The 19,615-nt window shown below is 42.3% G+C and overlaps 1 protein-coding gene across 1 annotated transcript; it reads left to right on the top strand.

Annotated features, from left to right (window-relative positions):
• The first annotated feature begins 576 nt into the window (after nt 1-576).
• Nucleotides 577-19,502, top strand: LOC115162428 (pre-mRNA-splicing factor syf2). Its single transcript, XM_029713723.1, has 7 exons — nt 577-662; nt 1,061-1,156; nt 12,124-12,249; nt 13,070-13,187; nt 14,602-14,692; nt 15,201-15,299; nt 18,981-19,502. Exons 1-7 carry the CDS (start codon nt 645-647, stop codon nt 19,144-19,146), a joined length of 714 nt encoding a protein of 237 aa, XP_029569583.1. The 5' UTR covers nt 577-644; the 3' UTR covers nt 19,147-19,502.
• Nucleotides 19,503-19,615: the final 113 nt, after the last annotated feature.

Here is a 19,615-nt window from a genome sequence, read left to right as displayed (position 1 = left end):
CATTTAGACCTTTTTTGGAAGTACATACCGACCGTGACGGCAGGAAAGGACGATAGGTGCTAATCGAAACTCCATATTTTGTGAGTAACAAACTTATTTTGACATGACTAAAATTGACAAGCTGGTGAATACAAAGTTGAATGTCTGCTTCATGGGTTTAAAGGATATTCGCAATATCAAACGTCTTCTGTTAGGACGGATTCTGGATCCTGTCTCCCTGACATATCCAATGAGTCACTGTTCTTTGATCCTCAATTCTTACAGAACATTTTTTTTAAAAGCTCAGGTTAGTGGTAGTATCTTACCGGAGATAATTAATTAGTAAACCTATCAAAAATATGTGCACATCTGTGGTTGAAAGATGTGGGCTATTCAATTGGGGGAAAGGATCACTTGAAAACATGTTGACATTTTTGTATCCACCTATCAATGAATTCCTGAATATGTTATTGACACTATGACAATATAGTAGCCCATTGACCCCCCCCCCCCCCCCCTTGCATCTCATTAAATAAAATCTAAATAAGCAAAATAATATGACATCTTTGATTGATTTTACAATATTTCAATGATGACGGTCCTGTTTTGTTCATTGCGTAACATCCGACATTCAGGGTGAATACTTCCTGACTGCCAGCTCAACGATGGCGTCCTGCGCTGAGGTTGGTGTTTTGACGAATTATAACCTGAAATAATAAAAAAGTGGGGGTTCATTAGTTTTGACTAAGATATACAGTTACTGAAAATCAAACTGATATTTGAAATATATTAGTGTACCCAATGGAGAACCCATATCAGTACTTCTAATGTCTGTTTACAGTCTCATGGCTAGCGCTAACAGCCGTAGTTAGCTAACTTGCTAGCTTTTCAGACCATTCCCTTTATACCTCTTAGCTAGATATGTTTTTCGATTTGCTTTTAACCACTGATGCATTTGTGGTATGAATTAGCATGATAACTTAGCTAACGTTACCTTGCTGTGTCTTGCCATTGTACAGCATGGATCCAACATTCGAGTTAGTACTTATGTTAGCTAGCTAATGTTTATGCGATTTATTAGGGATCTGCTTCGATCAGTTATGAGCCGACCGAAAGTGCCGCATCTCAGAAGAGAGAGGAGAGACTCCGAAAATTCCGCGAACTGCATTTCAAAAGGGTGAGTTTGTTCAAAGGTTCTCGTATTTCAAAACACCTTCTAATAACGTCTTGGCCCATTAATGGACTAAAGGAGCCTAACGTTTCTCCTTATAGACCAATAATCCAGCCCAAAAGCCAGCAGATGGCTATATTGAGTTAATTAATCTTACCGTCCAAAGGGAATCTATGCAAATCAAATGTTATTGGTCACATACACGTGTTTAGCAGATGTTATTTCTAGCTCCAACAGTGCAGTAATATCTAACAAATCCACAACAATACACACAAATCTAAAGTAAAGGAATGAATTAATATAAATATATTGGTCAGCAGCATAGACTAAAATACAGTAGAATAGAAGACTGTATGTAAACATTATTCAAGTGACTAGTGTTTTTTGTTATTTGTGGCCAGTGATTTAAAGTCTATGTATATAAGGCAGCAGCCTCTGATGTGCTAGTGATGGCTATTTAACAGTCTGCTGGCCTTGATAGAAGCTGTTTTTCAGTCACTCAGTCCCAGCTTTGATGTACCTGTACTGACCTCGCCTTCTGGATGATAGCGGGGTGAACAGTGGCTCGGGTGGTTGTTGTCCTTGATGATATTTTTGGTCTTCCTGTGACATCTCAGTCCCAGCCACTGCCTATTTGCATAAAGTCCAGTGAAGTTCTTTGAGGGCCGTGGTGGTATCAGCTTGAGGGTAGAGGTTGACGGATTTTTAATCGGCATGGCCAATTTTAATTAGGGCCGATTTCAAGTTTTCTTAACAATCTGTAATCAGCCTTTTTGGACGCCGATTATGGCTGATTACATTGCAATCCACGAGACTACGTGGCACCTGTTATGCGAGTGCAGCATCAAAAGGACCTTGTGACTGCAAGGAGCCAAGGTAAGTTGCTAGCTGGCATTAAACATATCTTATAAAAAACAATCAATCTTCACCAGTTAACTACACATAATTGATGATATTACGAGGTTAACTAGCTTGTCCTGCGTTGCATATAATGAATGCGGTGCCTGTTAATTTATTGTCGAATCACAGCCTACTTCGCCAAACGGGTGATGATTTAACAAAAGCGCATTCGCGAAAAAAGCACAATCGTTGCACAAATGTAGCTAACCATAAATATCAATGCCATTCTTAAAATCAATACACATAAGTATATCTTTTTTTCAACCTGCATATTTAGTTAAAAGAAATTCATGTTAGCGGGCAATATTAACTAGGGAAATTGGCACTTTTGCGTTCAGTGCAAGCAGAGTCAGGGTATATGCAGCAGTTTGGGCCGCCTGGCTCGTTGCGAACTGTGGAGACTATTTCTTCCTAACAAAGACGGTAATTAATTTGCCAGAATTTTACATAATTACGACATTGAAGGTTGTGCAATATGTAGAATTAGGGTTGCCACCCGTTCGATAAAATACAGATAGGTTCCGTATTTCACTGAAAGAATAAATGTTTTCGTTTCGAAATTATAGTTTCTGGATTTGACCATATTAATGACCAAAGGCTTGTATTTCTGTGTTTATTATAATTAAGTCTATGATTTGATAGAGCAGTCTGACTGAGCGGTGGTAGGCAGCAGCAGGCTCGTAAGCATTCATTCAAACAGCACTTTACTGCGTTTGCCAGCAGCTCTTAGCAATGCTTGAAGCACAGCGGTGTTTATGACTTTGAGCCTATCAACTCCTGAGATTAGGCTGGCAATACTAAAGTGCCTATAAGAACATCCAATAGTCAAAGGTATATGAAATACAAATGGTATAGAGAGAAATAGTCGACGTGTCATAATGCCTATAAAAACTTGCGGCTGAACTTGAGAGGTTCGTTATATTACCTTTCATGTCTTCCATAGGGAATGTCTTGATCTACTTCAAATGAGGTCTGTGTTTCATGCAGGCTTAAACCGCCCAAGTGTTTTTATACTCGTGTAAATCTTGCTAGGATAAGGTTTGTCAACATTTTCATAAATCCACTCTACCAAAAAATATATCTTTGCTTATATTTATCCAATATTGATCAGTTACCTTGTCCTATGGATATCTACACAGTTACCAAATTGGCAAGGTGGTGTAAGAATACACGAAACAGACCTTATTTGAAGTGAATCTAAAAACATCCTATGGAATTAATGATGGAACCGCTTTTCAGATTTTGCTGGAAGGTATCATGGGAATTATGACTCACACTTTGGTAGTCAATTCTTATCATGCCCGTTATTAAAATAGGATTTCCTGCATATAGAAATTAGTTTTTGTTTTTAACATTCATCACAGGTAACCTTAAACTCTAGTTTTATTATTCAAACAGTTGAGAGTATTTGTGTCTCCTAAGCAGACTCTTCAGTATCATTGTCACTTCAGAGAGCTGTGTGTGTGCGACTATATTAACTTTGCAGATTAAAGCAGAGCACCAGTGTGGGACTATTACATTGAATTGTCACCAGGAAAAGCAAGGTGTCTTATTTGTGATAAAGATGTAAGCATGGGGTCAGCAACAGCTAAATCAAAAAAATACCACTAACCTGTGGAATCACCTTAAGAACACCCATCCAAAAGCCCATAAGGAAGCAATGATGAAAAACACAAATTCTTCACAAGGAAAAAGTGATAGACATTGCAGGAGAAAATCTTACAACTTGTTAATAAACAAAATGGCAGGACAAAGACCCAAGGGCCAAGAAGATGGATGACGCAAATATTGAGATTGGCTGGTTGTCAGTGGCATTCACAGTGGTGTCTGATGTTGGTTTTCAGCAGCTGATTACTCTTGCTGAACCCCAGTACAGGATCAAAGATGAAAAATTATACCGCACAGAAATGCTAGATAAAACACATGAAAGATTTGTGATGAAAGTGAAGACTGGTGGCACCAGTGAATGCTCCACACATGGCATTCACAACTGACTGCTGGTCCGGCACTACAGAGTCCCCGATAAGCCTTACTGGACATTTCATTGACAATGTCTGGACAAGAAAGCAGGTTGTGCTGAATGTCAAGACTATGACTGGATCACACACAGGAAACTACATCAGAGAGATGTTTTTGACCATGTTGAAATACTGGGAAATCCACACACAACGTGTAGTGCTGGTCCTTAGGGACAGTGAGGCAAACATGGTGAAAGGTATGAGACTGGCAGAGCTTCCAGACTTCAGCTGCAGTGCACACACCCTACAGCTTATAATCAATGATGGACTATCCAGTCAGAGAGCTGTGCTAGACATTATTGTCATGTTGAAGAGCTGTGCAACTCACTTTGACCACTCTATACTGGCCATTCAGGAAGAGCTTGGCCTTCCCTAACACAGCATCATCCAAGCAGTTCAAACTCGCTGGAACTCAACACAACACATGTTGCAGAGGATGTTTGAACAGAGGCGTGTACGGAATGTGTATGCAGGTGAATATGGACGACACAGCAGTTTGTCTGCTGCACAGTGGGACATTGTCTCTAACCTAATTGAGACTCTGGCACCTACAGTTGAAGTCGGGAGTTTACATACACTTAGGTTGGAGTCATTAACTCGTTTTTCAACCACTTCATAAATTTCTTGTTAACAAACCATAGTTTTGGCAAGTCTGTTAGGACATCTACTTTGTGCATGACACAAGTAATTTTCCCAACAATTGATTAGACAGGTTATTTCACTTAATTCACTGTATCACAATTCCAGTGGGTCAGACGTTTACATACACTAAGTTGACTGTGCCTTTTGTTACGAACCGGCTCAGAGTTCGCAACAAAAGGGAGACAACGTGGAGACAAGGAGTATCAAAAATATATATTTATTAGATACCACAACTAGCACAACCAAAACCAACAAGGTGTCTGCATGGAGAGAGTCTCCCCAATGACTGTGGAAGAGGTGTCTTTATCCTGGGACACACCCGGGCCCAGGTGCTTCCCATTTAGCTGACGACCCTTCCAACTCCGCCCACCGGCATCCTAATAAGGAAACAAGAACAAAGAGAGAGAATACGGCAGACAGAGTGGGAGGGTCGTCACACACCCCCCCATAAAACCGGGGACCAACAAGGGCCCCGGAACAACGTACCAGCCAATGCGTCCCAAATTGACACAGGCCTCTGCGTCCCAAATTGACACAGGCCTCTGCGTCCCAAATTGACACAGGCCTCTGCGTCCCAACTTGACACAGGCCTCTGCGTCCCAAATTTACGAGAGGTTACATGTTCACCTTCCACTTGCCCCAGCCAACCTCCTTCTCCCCAGACCTCAGCAACCTTTGTGCACAGGAAGCAACATTTAAGAGGAAAGGAGAACACAAGACCAGGAGGGAACAGACAGGAAAGTTAGAACACGACAAAACCAAACAATGGTCAGGAACAGGGCGCACAAGAGACCACATCAGCTACAAACGCAAACAACATCTCCCAACGGTTCATAGTCACAACTCAACGGTTGTCATTTCCCAACGATTCATCGTCACTCCAACGATTCATAGTCACTCCAACGATTCATAGTCACTCCAACGATTCATAGTCACTCCAACGATTCATAGTCACTCCAACGATTCATAGTCACTAAACGCATAACCGAATACGAGTACAGACCAGAGGGTGTAATAAAAGGCAAAAATTTTATGTGCCCTACTCGTCATTGGCACCTGCCAATAGCACCATAACAGGTCAAATTTGCTCACAAACTTAGCTGCGCCGACTTGATCAACGCAGTCCTCCATCCAAGGAAGAGGAAATTAATCTGGCTTAGTGACTCCGTTTACCTTACGGTGGTCCGTTCCATCCGGTTTACTGACCAAGATACAGGGAGAAAGGCTCTGCTATCTTACTCTCCAGCATGTACCTGACCTCAGCAACCAGACAACGCAGTTTCTCAACAGAACCGCTGACGAATGGGGTCAGCATCTCCAATGTCAATATCATGCTCTATCAAGTTTGTACGTGTAGATGTCACTGAAAACAAACCTGGAATTTTCAGAATCAGACCAACCAGCTCTTTCCGCCCATCAACAGGTAGCTGAGTAAGAGGGCTATCCAAAATATCCAGTGTCTCTGAATTTTTCAATCTACCCTGCAGTATGCAATCATCGGGACCAGGAACAATTTTGTCCTCATGCACAGACCTAGCATTACAAGAACCAAGGGAAGTAACGGTATCAGCCAAACGAACAGGTTTACCATCCTCTGTAGACTCCCACTTTCTCATCAGAACATCGTCTTGGAGAAAATAACCATGTGCGACATCTCCCAACTGTTCCACAGGTACAATTTGGTCACGCAACTCTTCTAATGTGGGGTCAGTCCGTGGCACATTGATTAGATCGGAGCGGAATACAGATAACGGGATAACAGGGAAAACAGTGAGACTTCTTTGTGGTATTCTCGTCATTCTCATTTACCGGAGCAGGGACCAGGTCACCATGGCTCATAGACCGCGTCACTGCACCCGCAGACAACACCGCTGAGAAACTCTGCGCACTCTCATCAGGAATCCCTACAATTGACGGTTTAGTGGAAACCACTAGAGATGGAAACACGACAGGCCACACACGCTCACCAGCCAAGTTATTCCCAAGGATAACGTCGATACCCTCAATAGGCAACGAAGGACGCACCCCCACAACAACCTCACTTTTCACCAGTCCACAATCCAATATCAGTTTATGCAATGGAACTGACAGATTGTTCAAACCTATTCCCCTAATTAGAACACTATTCCCAGAATCAGTCTCAGCAGAGAAGGGTAACACAGATTCCAACACAAACGATTCCGAGGCACCTGTGTCTCGTAGGATCTTCACTGGCACTAGGTTCTTACTTCCTAACATAGACACAAAACCCTCCGTAATGAAAGGTAAATAGCCTGGGTCAATATGGACTTTCACATGCCCCTGGGCCTGAGACAATGTGTCAGGAGTAAACTAATGTGGAACAGACGCAGCTAACGCCGTAGGCCTAGATTTAACGTTAACACACGTACTGAATTTACCCCTAGACCTGAGAACCGGACATTCGTTTTTCCAATGACCTGACCCTTGACAGTAGTGACACTCTTGCCCAAAGTCAGTTTTACCACGGGAGTCAGGCTCAACCCTAGTTGAATAAAACTCTGCCCGTGAACCAGAGTATCTCTGTGAGCGAGGCCCAAATCTCTCCGAACGCCCCCACTCACTCCAAGTACGGGGTTCTACAAAAACACTTTTGTGAGTCAAAACATATTCGTCTGCCAAAACCGCAGCTTCAGCGACAGTCTTTACTTTTCGTTCGTTAATATACGTCGCTATATGATCAGGGATTGTGTCCTTAAATTGCTCTAGCATAATCAGATCACACAACCCTTGAAAAGTCATAACCGCAGAGGCGGAACACCAGCGATTAAACTGTGAAGATAATTTTCGCGCAAACTCAACATGAGTCTGCTTATCATCCCTTTCTAAAGTTCTAAATCGTTGGCGGTAAGCCTCAGGAACCAATTCGTAAATCTGTTACACCGCCGTTTTAACCTTATCATAACTAACACTGTCGGCTACACTAAGAGCTGAATATGCTTCCTGCGCTTTACCAGTCAGCACACACTGCAACATTAAAGTGCGATCAGAATCAGGCCAACTCCTAGCGTCAGCAACACGCTCAAACAACGAAAAGAATGTCTCAGGGTCCCTTTCATTAAACTGAGGCAACAACCGTAAATTCCCAACAATGTCAAATGTGTCCGGGGCACGACCAAAAAAGGAACGATTCCTAAGTAAATCTGCGTCACCTTCCCAGAGCAAACTCTCTCCTGAGAGCTTTCCTTCCCTAACCAACTCTAGTCGTTCTTGTTGCAGCTTGATTTTAGCACGCTCCATATCCTGTTTAAATTCCAATTCCTTTTCATATTTTACACGATCATGCTCTAGCTTCTCACGATCATGCTCTAGCTTCTCACGATCGTGCTCTAGCTGTAACAGAAGCAGCTCTTTCTGCTGTTCAAAAAGAAGACTACTAGGACTAACCGATGGAGCGGTAATTGTGACATATCGGGGAGACGGCGAGTCCTCAGCAGAGGCTACCCCAGTGGTAACGTCAAGAATACCACTCTCCATCAGATTGGCCTTCAATATTAACCTAATATAATTTTTTTAGACGTTTATCACTAATTTCAACCTTGTAATGTTCAGCAACCTTCAACAGCTGTTCTTTAGTACATAAGTCTAACAGTTCCTCTGATGGAAAGCGAATGAACTCATCTACATTAGACGCCATAGTCAGAGAAAAAAAAATTCTCACTCAACCCCTCTGCTGAGCACACCAGACCACAACAAGAGAATACAATCACACCGGGCACCACAGAAAAGAGATGAGAAATGGAGCTTCCCCAAAACCTACAATAACTCAACCCTAGTCTTCATGCAGATTTGCGGTGGGTAATTATGCACTGTAGCCCGCTGGCGAGGAAGTAACCCCCCAGCACGCTGGTAGATTCCACCAAGCCACGGATGTGCTCCCGAGACAACTGCTCAGTCCACAGACACCACACAAAAATAACAAACATTAACAATGCCCAACATATTCCAAAATGAAACACGTCACTAAGCCTATCAGGGGAAAAAGGCTATAGCTCCGGGTAGTAAGTTTCACTACCCTATCCAAATCTCCCACCAAGGTACACAGCTGATTGTACTCACCTCCTCAGACCAACATCCCAACAGCGAGTAGAACAAGCGTTTCCAGGCTAGGCAGGGGCCTGGAAACTAACCAATGTACTCTCTCCAACACAGCACACAAACCAAACAACCAAAGGCAACCAGTACTGAGCACCAAACTCAAACTAACAAACAAAGCACCTCAATTTAACATACCTCCACGTTTTCTCCCAAACACAAGTTCAAGATCCCGGATGAGCTCCCACTTGTTACGAACCGGCTCAGAGTTCGCAACAAAAGGGAGACGACAAGGAGTATCAAAAATATATATTTATTAGATACCATTACTAGCAAAACCAACAAGGTGTCTGCATGGAGAGAGTCTCCCCAATGACTGTGGAAGAGGTGTCTTTATCCTGGGACACACCCGGGCCCAGGTGCTTCCCATTTAGCTGACGACCCTTCCAACTCCGCCCACCGGCATCCTAATAAGGAAACAAGAACAAAGAGAGAGAATACGGCAGACAGAGTGGGAGGGTCGTCACACTTTAAATAGCTTGGAAAATTCCAGAAAATGTCATGGCTTTAGAAGCTTCTGTTAGGCCAATTGACATTTGAGTCAATTGGAGGTGTACCTGTGGATGTATTTCAAGGCCTTCCTTCAAACTCAGTGCCTCTTTACCTGACAAAAGTATCTATATCCATAGTAAAACGAGTCCTATATCGACGTAACCTGAAAGGCCGCTCAGCAAGGAAGAAGCCACTGCTCCAAAACCGCCATAAAAAAAAAGCCAGACTACGGTTTGCAACTGCACATGGGGACAAAGATCATACTTTTTGGAGAAATGTCCTCTGGTCTGATGAAACAAAAATAGAACTGTTTGGCCATAATGACCATCGTTATGTTTGGAAGAAAAAGGGGGAGGCTTGCAAGTCGAAGAACACCATCCCAACCATGAAGCACGGGGTGGCAGCATCATGTTGTGGGGGTGCTTTGCTGCAGGAGGGACTGGTGCACTTCACAAAATAGAGGGCATCATGAGGTAGGACAATTATGTGGATATATTGAAGCAACATCTCAAGACATCAGTCAGGAAGTTAAAGCTTGGTCGCAAATGGGTCTTCCAAATGGACAATGACCCCAAGCATACTTCCAAAGATGTGGCAAAATGGCTTAAGGACAACAAAGTCAAGGTATTGGAGTGGCCATCACAAAGCCCTGACCTCAATCCCATAGAAAATTTGTGGGTAGAACTGAAAAAAGTGTGTGTGAGCAAAGAGGCCGACAAACCTGACTCAGTTACACCAGCTCTATCAGGAATGGGCCAAAATTCACCCAACTTATTGTGGGAAGCTTGTGGAAGGCTACCCAAAACGTTTGACCCAAGTTAAACAATTTAAAGGCAATGTTACCAAATACTAATTGAGTATATGTTAACTTCTGACCCACTGGGAATGTGATGAAAGAAATAAAAGCTGAAATAAATCATTCTCTGTACTATTATTCTGACATTTCACATTGTTAAAATAAAGTGGTGATCCTAACTGACCTAAGACGGGGGATTTTTACTAGGATTAAATGTCAATTGTGAAAAACTGAGTTTAAATGTATTTGGCTAAGGTGTATGTAAACTTCTGACTTCAACTGTATATTTACATTTTTTTTACATTTTAGTCATTTAGCAGACGCTCTTATCCAGAGCGACTTACATTTCATAAAACTTTTTTTGTATTATTATTATTTATTCGTACTGGTCCCCCCCGTGGGAATCGAACCCACAACCCTGGCGTTGCAAACACCATGCTCTACCAACTGAGCCACATGGGAACTTTATGGAGGAGGTGACACTGGAGATGAGCCACTCCAACTCTACAGCTGCATGCATCATCCCCAGTGTGTCGGTGCTGATGCTGATACTGCAGCAGGAGGGTTCTTCTACTCAAGGCATCAACTTTACGGAAGACCATGTTGGACAGTCTGACAAGGCGGTTCTCCAAGGCGAAGAAGACAAAGTGCCTGGTGCTGGCAAATGTCCTGGATCCACGTTACAAGAGCTACGCCTTCACCTTAGGGACAGCACTAGAAAAAGTGCTGTCCCTGAGGAGGCTGAAGGAGGAGTCTGACCTACTAAGAAAACCAAATCTCAGAGCCACAACAGAAGGGACGAGTGAAGAGAAGGACCTAGATCCAGGTGCAAAGATGGACAGCCTCTACACTAGAATCCTTGGAAGCCAAGAGGGCAGGGCTGAAGTCCAGTGCAGTTTTGAAATTGAGTTAGAGCGTTACCTCACAGAGCCCGTTATTGACAGAAAGAGCAGCTTGCCTTTGGAGTGGTGGAAGTAGAATGAGGACGGACTTCAATCACTCGCTCCACTGGCAAAGAAGTTTCTCTGTCCTCCACCTTCTTCGGTCCCAGGTGAGAGAGTGTTCAGTGAGGTGGGAATCATTTATGATAAGCGGAGGAACAGACTGACAGGGGAGCATGCAGAAGCTCTGCTTTCTGCACTACAACCTAAAACTTCTTAACTGGGAATATTGAAGACTCATGTTAAAAGGAACCACCAGCTTTCATATGTTCTCATGTTCTGAGCAGGGAACTTAAATGTTCTTTTTTACATGGCACATATTGCACTTTTACTTTCTTCTCCAACGCTGTTTTTGCATTATTTAAACCAAATTGAACGTGTTTCATTATTTATTTGAGACTAAATTGATTTTATTTAAGTTAAAATAAGTGTTCATTCAGTATTGTTGTACTTGTCATTATTACATTAATCGGTATCAGCGTTGAAAAATTATAATCGGTCAACCTCTACTTGGGGGGGGATATACACGGCTGTGACTAACCGAAGAGAATTCTCTTTGGAGGTAATACGGTCGGCATTTGAGGTATTCTAGGTCGGGTGAACAAAAAGACTTGCGTTTCTGTATGTTATCACAATCACACCATGAGTAGTTAATCATGAAACATACACCCCCGCCCTTCTTCCCGGAGAGAGATTTATTCCTATCTGCGCAATGAACTGAGAACCCAACTGGCTGTACGGACCCAAAGTATATCCCAAGAGAGCCATGTTTCCGTGAAACAGAGTATGTTACAATCCCTGATGTCTCTTTGGAAGGAAATCCTCGCCCTGAGCTCGTCAACATTCCAAAACAGTACCACAAGCAATGAGTTTTAACGTTCAGAATGAGCATCGGTGCTCATCACAACTTCCCCGGCCAGCACATACTTTTGTCAATGGGTACTAAAGGTAGTTAGCGTAGCCTACCCTCATTTGAGCTCACAAGTAGCTTGAGTTTATATGGTATTTCTTGGATCTGTGTTCTTTGTATTCAAGTTCTGGAATTGATGTATTTTGTGGTATCTGTTGCAGAATGAAGCACGCAAGCTCAATCACAAGGAGGTTGTGGAGGAGGACAAGAGACTGAAGCTGCCAACTAACTGGGAGGCTAAGAAAGCCCGTCTGGAGTGGGAACTCATGACCGATGAAAAGAAAAAGGTAGCTACCTCTTTATCAACGTACATAGTTAACTGTTATGCGTAAAGGGAAATTTCACCGAGGGTGACTTTCGGTTTGTTTTCATCGTGTCTGAGGCATTTCGAGGTCCGTGAGATGTTTCACACACAATTGGCCAGAAAGAAGACAGGTCTGGGATTTGCGCGCCGAATGGTACACCAATGATTGTATCCGGTGTATTGACTGGGTGGACAGGATCTGAAAATGAATGTAGTCCTGCTTTGTGGCATTTCGCAAAGCCTCTGTTATGCCGATCATACTATACATTTGTCGGCATGTAGAAATGGTTGTCCTTGTTCGATAGAGCCATTGGATGTCTTTCAGCGACATTCTGATCGGCAGATTCATTGCTAGATATACAAGGTGACGCATTTCTTTCCAGCTTCTAAAAGACTACAGCTCGGTGTGGGGCGGAGCTGACTGCTCTGGCCCCATTGTGCATTCACTATGAATGCTGGACCTTGTGGTTCACTATGAGCAGACAAATACACGGGAAGTCGAAACTTCCTGATTCTAACAGTGAAATGAAGATGAGGGGAGGTTGATGTTTATGACACAATGTAATATTGTTAATGTAGTAATGACTATATACAGTGGCAGAGCTAAGGTGAAATAATTATCACAGACACTGCTTGTTGGATGAACAGTCAAAAACAGTAATGTTTTTTTTTTGGTTGGTCAAAAAGATGTCAGAAGTCAGCTGCAAGTTATGTACATTAGGATAATAGATTAGTCATGTTATAAGTTTATCTAGTAATTATATGTACTCTGTTGCTGTTTAGTGACTTGGTGTGATTTTCAGGAGTGTGCGGCCAAAGGGGAGGACTATGACAGGGTGAAACTGCTAGAGATCAGTGCTGAGGATGCTGAGCGGTGGGAGAGAAAGAAGAAGAAGAAGAACCCTGACCCAGGATTCTCAGGTGAGAGATAGGACTCCTTTACTGAGCGAACAGGACTTCTATCCCTCAGCTGGTCACTTTTCCTGAACAAGAAAAACTCTGGTCCCTAGTTATAGGCTATTTTATATATTTATATATATATATATATATATATATATATATATATATATATTATACTGAACAAAAATATAAACGCAACATGTACAGTGAGGGGGGGGAAAGTATTTGATCCCCTGCTGATTTTGTACGTTTGTCCACTGACAAATAAATGATCAGTCTATAATTTTAATGGTAGATTTATTTGAACAGTGAGAGACAGAATAACAACAAAAAAATCCAGAAAACGCATGTCAAAAATTTTATAAATTGATTTGCATGTTAATGCGTTACCTGTATAAAAAGGACACCTGGGAGCCAGAATTCTTTCTGATTGAGAGGGGTCAAATACTTATTTCCCTCATTAAAATGCAAATCATTTTATAACATTTTTGACATGCGTTTTTCTGGATTTTTTTTGTTTTTATTCTGTCTCTCACTGTTCAAATAAACCTACCATTAAAATTATAGACTGATCATTTTCTTTGTCAGTGGGCAAACGAACAAAATCAGCAGGGGATCAAATACTTTTTTTCCTCACTGTAAAGTGTTGGTTTCATGAGCAAAACAAAAATGTGCAGACATTTTCCATACGCATAAAAAGCTTATTTCTCAAATTTTGGGCACATATTTGTTTCCATCACTGTTAGTGAGTTTTTGTCCTTTGCCAAGATAATCCAACCACCTGACAGGTGTGGCATATCATTACACAGGTGCACCTTAAAAGGGGACAATAAAAGGCCACTTTAAAATGTGCAGTTTTGTCACACAACACAATGACACAGATGTTTTGAGGGCCATTCAATCGTGGGCTTGGAGAACACCTACCAGTATGTCGTGCTGTACATCCTCAATCTGTTTTTTTTTAATCAAGCTGTCACCTAAAATAAGATTTACGCCTGGGGAAACAAGAGTGACTTTTTAATGTTCTGTAGAGCCTGGTTGTTTGTAAAGACCTCAGCTCCACAAAGACCAGCCTTTAAGGCAGCAGAAATTAGATTGCGGGATAGGGCTACTGGACGTGGTACAGTCACTCCACCGCAGTGCAGCCCTGTAAGAGGAATTCTGGGTGCGTGTAAAGACCCCTTGGGATAAATAATTTTTAACTGCCTCCAATTTAATTTGCCAAAAAGGATTGCTGCGTTCCCCAAATATGGCTGCCATCTGTTGCATCAAAACGTCTCTGAAGTAAACCTCTGGGGAGAGAATTATCACCAGAGGGGCTTGAAAGGGCCTCATCTCCCTTAACCAGACGCAGGTTTTGTCGCAGGGCTTTGCGCCTGCTTGAAGTTAGTTCCGGTAATTATAACCCCTCTTGTTTGCTGCCATTGGCCCGCAGGTTACGCAGAGGCCCAGCTGCGACAGTACCAGCGCCTCACCAAGCAGATCAAACCAGACATGGACGGCTACGAGAGGCAGCGAGAGCAGTGGTGAGTTGAAGCCTCCTCATAAAACGCCTCTCTTCCTTTTCCATTGCTGAGTGTTTCAGAGAAGACCGTATTTCCCCCATAAAATGATAAGCATGACATATTTTTTTTTCGTCGGCCTTAAGCTTTCAGTTATTTTAGATAATCGATGCTGCCATCACAGTTTTCACAGATCAGCGTGCCCCTCTCCTGCTCCTGGGTTCGTTTTGACATAGCCACAGACTCAGTCATTTCATGTCTTGAAAGCGTCAATGTGAGGCAAACGCTCGAGAGGAACGGTATGGTTATAGTTATGGTGGGCTTTCTTGATCAGCCAAAGATGAGTTCAGTACCCACAGGTTTTTTCCCCTTAATGGCTGCCACATGTGGAGCTGTGAAGGGTGAAGTACACTACAGAATAATGTTCCCAGTCATAGAGATGACTGGTATTCAGTTTGGAGAGATGGATGGCGTAGAGGAGGATCATTATAATGTCTATTATGTTAACTGACTCTCCTGTTCTGTCTCACAGTGGCGAGGATTTCCACCCCACATCCAACAGTCTGATCCATGGGACCCACGTCCCTTCCAAGGAGGGCATCGACCGCATGGTGGAGGATGTGGAGAAACAGTAAGCGTAACAGAGACTGCGATCCTATCCCCTTCTGACCTTGCATTCAATGCACTGGAGTCCAAAACAAGAATGAGAGCCCTTCGTGAATGGGGGCAGGCAGACCTTTGCGTGCATTAAACCTGCGGCATATCTAATACCTACTGAATGAGCCCCAGTGTTAAGCCTGATGGGGCTGGCTGATAAGGCTCTTAAGGTATCTCCCGCTGGAAAACTCTTGTCTCTCTCACTTTCTATCTTAGTGGGGGACTGGGAGTGTGTCCTAGTTAATGAGCTCTCATTTCTGATTTTCAGTTGGTCGGATAGGCTGTCAGAAGAATGCATTTGCCCAATTCAATAATGCATGGTGTGCCTTTTGAAAGAATGGCCATGGAATAGACCAGTCAAGCTGCACACTGGACCTTCCATACCAGCTAAGGTCACAGGGGTTAAAGTTCTCCATCAATGCGATGGATTTCTGTCATATGGGTTCTGGAGATGTCATGGATTTGGAGATGGAAATTACTAGTGCTGAGCGATTAACCAAAATGTTAGTTATTTAAAAAAATGTAAACAACTAATTGACCGATGTCGGTAAAATAATTTTGAATTACATTTCGTTCTGTTTTTTTTCTGAGAGCTCGATGTGCAGTTTCTGTAGAGATGAATCAAGCCTGAACTGTGCAATGTAAGGGGAATGGGGATACCTAGTCAGTTGTACAACTGATTGCAATCAACTGAAATGTAGTAAGGAGTTGTAGTTTCCAAAAGGCCAATATTCTACATAGTTTAGCGCAGTAAACGTGGTAGTTAACAACAATGACCATAATTCATTGCGCGCCCGCTTCAACTTGTCCGGGTCTGTGAGGCGTAGACAAGTAGTCTGAGAGAATGAGAGAATACATGATCTAAGTGATTTGATAGTTGGTATTCAGCAGTCATAAAAGTATGCCTAGTAATTTGAAGAACTACTGAAATAGTGATTTTTGTCAGACAGAATAGGCAGCAGCTCTATAGAGATGACTTGGAATGAAATAATATAGCCATGTGAATAAATGATGGTTAATAAGTGACGAGCATTAATGGGCAGTCACTACCATCATGGGACTTTTATTGTTTTAGCGAAAACTGTGATTCCTTTTTTTAAATAATGGAACCGACCTGAAAAAGCAGTAATCGCTCGGCATTAGAAATGACCCAGGCTAATACAGAAGCATGTCTGTTCTACGAAATATGTCCGCTGAACTGACATCCATGATTGTTGCAGACACTCAGATGTTCAGATGAAGGGAGTAGTCTCTAACAGTAGTCTGTCTAGAAAACGCACCACCACAGAGCCCAACTCAAACGCTGGTGTCTAGCCTACTACTGTAACTGCTGGCAAAGTCATTCAAAGCCTCTACTTTATCACTCAGGATGGAACTTTCCAGTGCTACTGTTTTTGCCATGTAATGTTATCAAAACGAAATCAAACAACCCCATAGTAGAATAGTTGACCTATTTACCTAGTCGGCTTGTTGCGTGTTCTATATGAGATAAATATTCCTTTTGAGGCGCATTGAAGTTGCAAAGAGCCATAGGGAGGAAAAAGTTTTTTGACAAGCAGTCAATGCACAACTATTCTTAATGCAATTACAGGAAAACACTTTTGAAAGCAGTTTTGGCTTTTGTTAAAAAAGAGGGGGGTCCCAGTTTTATTTCTTTACTCTTTCGATAGACGGGTCGGTTGTTTAGCAACAAAACCGACACGTGTTCAACTCTGGGGCAAAACGGATGGGGTTGGCTTGGATTGTTGACATGTTTATTGAAAACATAAATACATTTGCACAATGAGCACTTTTTGTCTCCCAACTACATTGTAACAGTTGTTGTTTAGCTTGTGAATTTGAACCATATTAGCATAGACATGACATCAGTCAAAACACCTCAAAACAAAACATGGTATCAAGAACAATATAAACCTAGCTGAAACTAGCCACCTACGATTCCCCAGATGGCAGTGTCTTGTCATTGTTGCTAGCTATCTGGCCACACGGCCTTCTGCCCCATTGAAGCGTGCGTTGTCATGGCGCGAGAGGCATTGTTTTACCAATGCACTTACAACTGGAGTTTCAAGCATGGTATAGGTGCAGCTGTGCAACAGAGCTCTTAAAGGGCCAATGGCATCTTATAAGGTCAATAAAATAATGATTCATAATAATCAGGATGTTATGTCCAATGTGGCAGCGGTGGGAAAAACTACCCAATTGTCATATTGAGTGACAGTATAGATACCTTAATAGAAACTGACTCAAGTCACCCAGTAAAATACTACTTGAGTAAAGGTATTTGGTTTGAAATATACTTAAGTATCAAAAGTAAATGTGATTGCTAAAATATACTTAAGAATTGAAAGTAAAAGTATAAATAATTAAACATTCCCTATATTACGCACACCCAACACTCAGACATAATTTACAAACAAAGCATGTGTGTTTAGTGAGTCTGCCAGATCCGAGGCAGTAGGGATGACCAGGGATGTTCTCTGTTTAGTGAGTCCGTCAGACCAGAGGCAGTAGGGATGACCAGGGATGTTCTCTTGATAAGTGCAATAATTTGACCTTTTTCCTGTCCTGCAAAGCATTCAAAATGTACTTTTGGGTGTCATGAAAATGTATGAAGTTAAAGTACATTATTTTCTTTTGGAATGTAGTGAAGTAAAAGTTGTCAAAACATAAATAGTAAAGTACAGATACCCCAAAAAATGACTTAAGTAGTACTTTACACCACTGCAATGTGGTAACTGCAGATGGACAAACCCCATGCTTCAGCCTATGTACATGTTATAGCCACTATGCTGCATCAGTCGGCATACGGGTGATGATGCTTATTGGCTATATGCCTGTTCCAATATGTTGACATCATTTTTTACATAATGTTTACCAATATGTTATTGGGCTCTTTTCTGGAGGTGGAAATTGTATTTTAGATGGTGTCATTTTGGAGTAGAATGTCCTTTTTAAAAAGTCACCAGAACTGAGCTTCTCAGTTCTCCTACATAAAAATGATCTTGTGGAGGACCCCGGGCCAACTAAGCAAAGGGACTGGAACTGGTCGAAGTCATACTGTACAAAATGATCCTCTTTCCCTAAAAGCATGATGGTCATTACTTTCTGACATGAAATGGGAGGCTAACTTGGCCCCAGTCAATCTGAAATTGACTTCAGTTTCAGTCATTATTTTTTGTTGCTTTAACCCCTGAGGTCAAGTCCTCAAGTCCCACACACCTGACCAGCATATTCCTTGCCCTAGTGTCCCTGGGTTACATTAGACCTCATTCTCTCCTCTCTCAGCACCCAGCTATATTTAGGGCGGCCTTGTGTTAGTGATGCTCCTGTGAGAGATGAGACTGGGCTGCCAGGGCATGATGCACATCTCTGCTTAGAAGACACTAACTAAAGGCTGTGAGTTAGCGAATTGACTCCGTATGTGCCTGTGTGTTCGAGTAGAAGAGTAAGGTTGTTCATTGGTGCTTTGGCATATGAACGTGTACAGTCTTTGTTTAGGGATTGTTGCTTTTGTGTGATGGTGAGTCATTCTGGAGATATTGGATTTTAAGGAACTGAATGAGGTTTTTGTACTATGATTGTTGTCCTTTTTGTTTGTAAGTTGTTTGTGTGTCCTTTTGGTTTCTTGACACTGATCCTTTGCTGTTCTTCACAGGATCGAGAAGCGGGCCAAATACAGCCGGCGCAGGGCCTACAACGATGACGCAGACATTGACTACATCAACGAGAGGAACGCCAAGTTCAACAAGAAGGCAGAGCGGTTCTATGGCAAATACACAGCTGAGATCAAGCAGAATCTGGAGAGAGGCACAGCAGTCTAACTGGACTGGTCATTGTAATGGACACTTCCATTTCCTCTGCTTTGTTGTAACTGAAGCCCATAATTATTCACTGGTTACAGGACTGGTCATGTACATAGAAACCCAAATTGTTTTCCCTATGCTTACGTCTCTAGGATCAAGTTTGTATTTTGACGCTGACATTTCTTTAGAGGCATTTTATGTTTAAATATGTGTTTCTGTATTGTTACTATAATGCTTTTGCTCAGTGGGAATGGTTAAGTGCAACCTGAATGATCTTATAATGCTATTCCTGCCTTTCTGTCAGTGTTTGTATCATATGTATGACCATGCATTTTCTTGAAATAAAACATCTTAAACGTTTTTGTTATCTAGCAGATGTGTAAGTGTTGGCCTTGGTTTGTTGCGTGCGGTCTGGGCTGGATGGGGGGGCTTGTCATGAGCGTGAGAATAGAACACTATTATTCTCCTTAAGGCTCTAGTGTGTTTG

The sequence above is a fragment of the Salmo trutta genome, chromosome 25 (genome assembly GCF_901001165.1).
Source record: "Salmo trutta chromosome 25, fSalTru1.1, whole genome shotgun sequence".
In the NCBI taxonomy this organism is placed as follows: Eukaryota; Metazoa; Chordata; class Actinopteri; order Salmoniformes; family Salmonidae; genus Salmo; species Salmo trutta.
The sequence above is the reverse complement of the archived record's forward strand: the minus strand, read 5'-3'. Positions and strand labels throughout refer to the sequence as shown.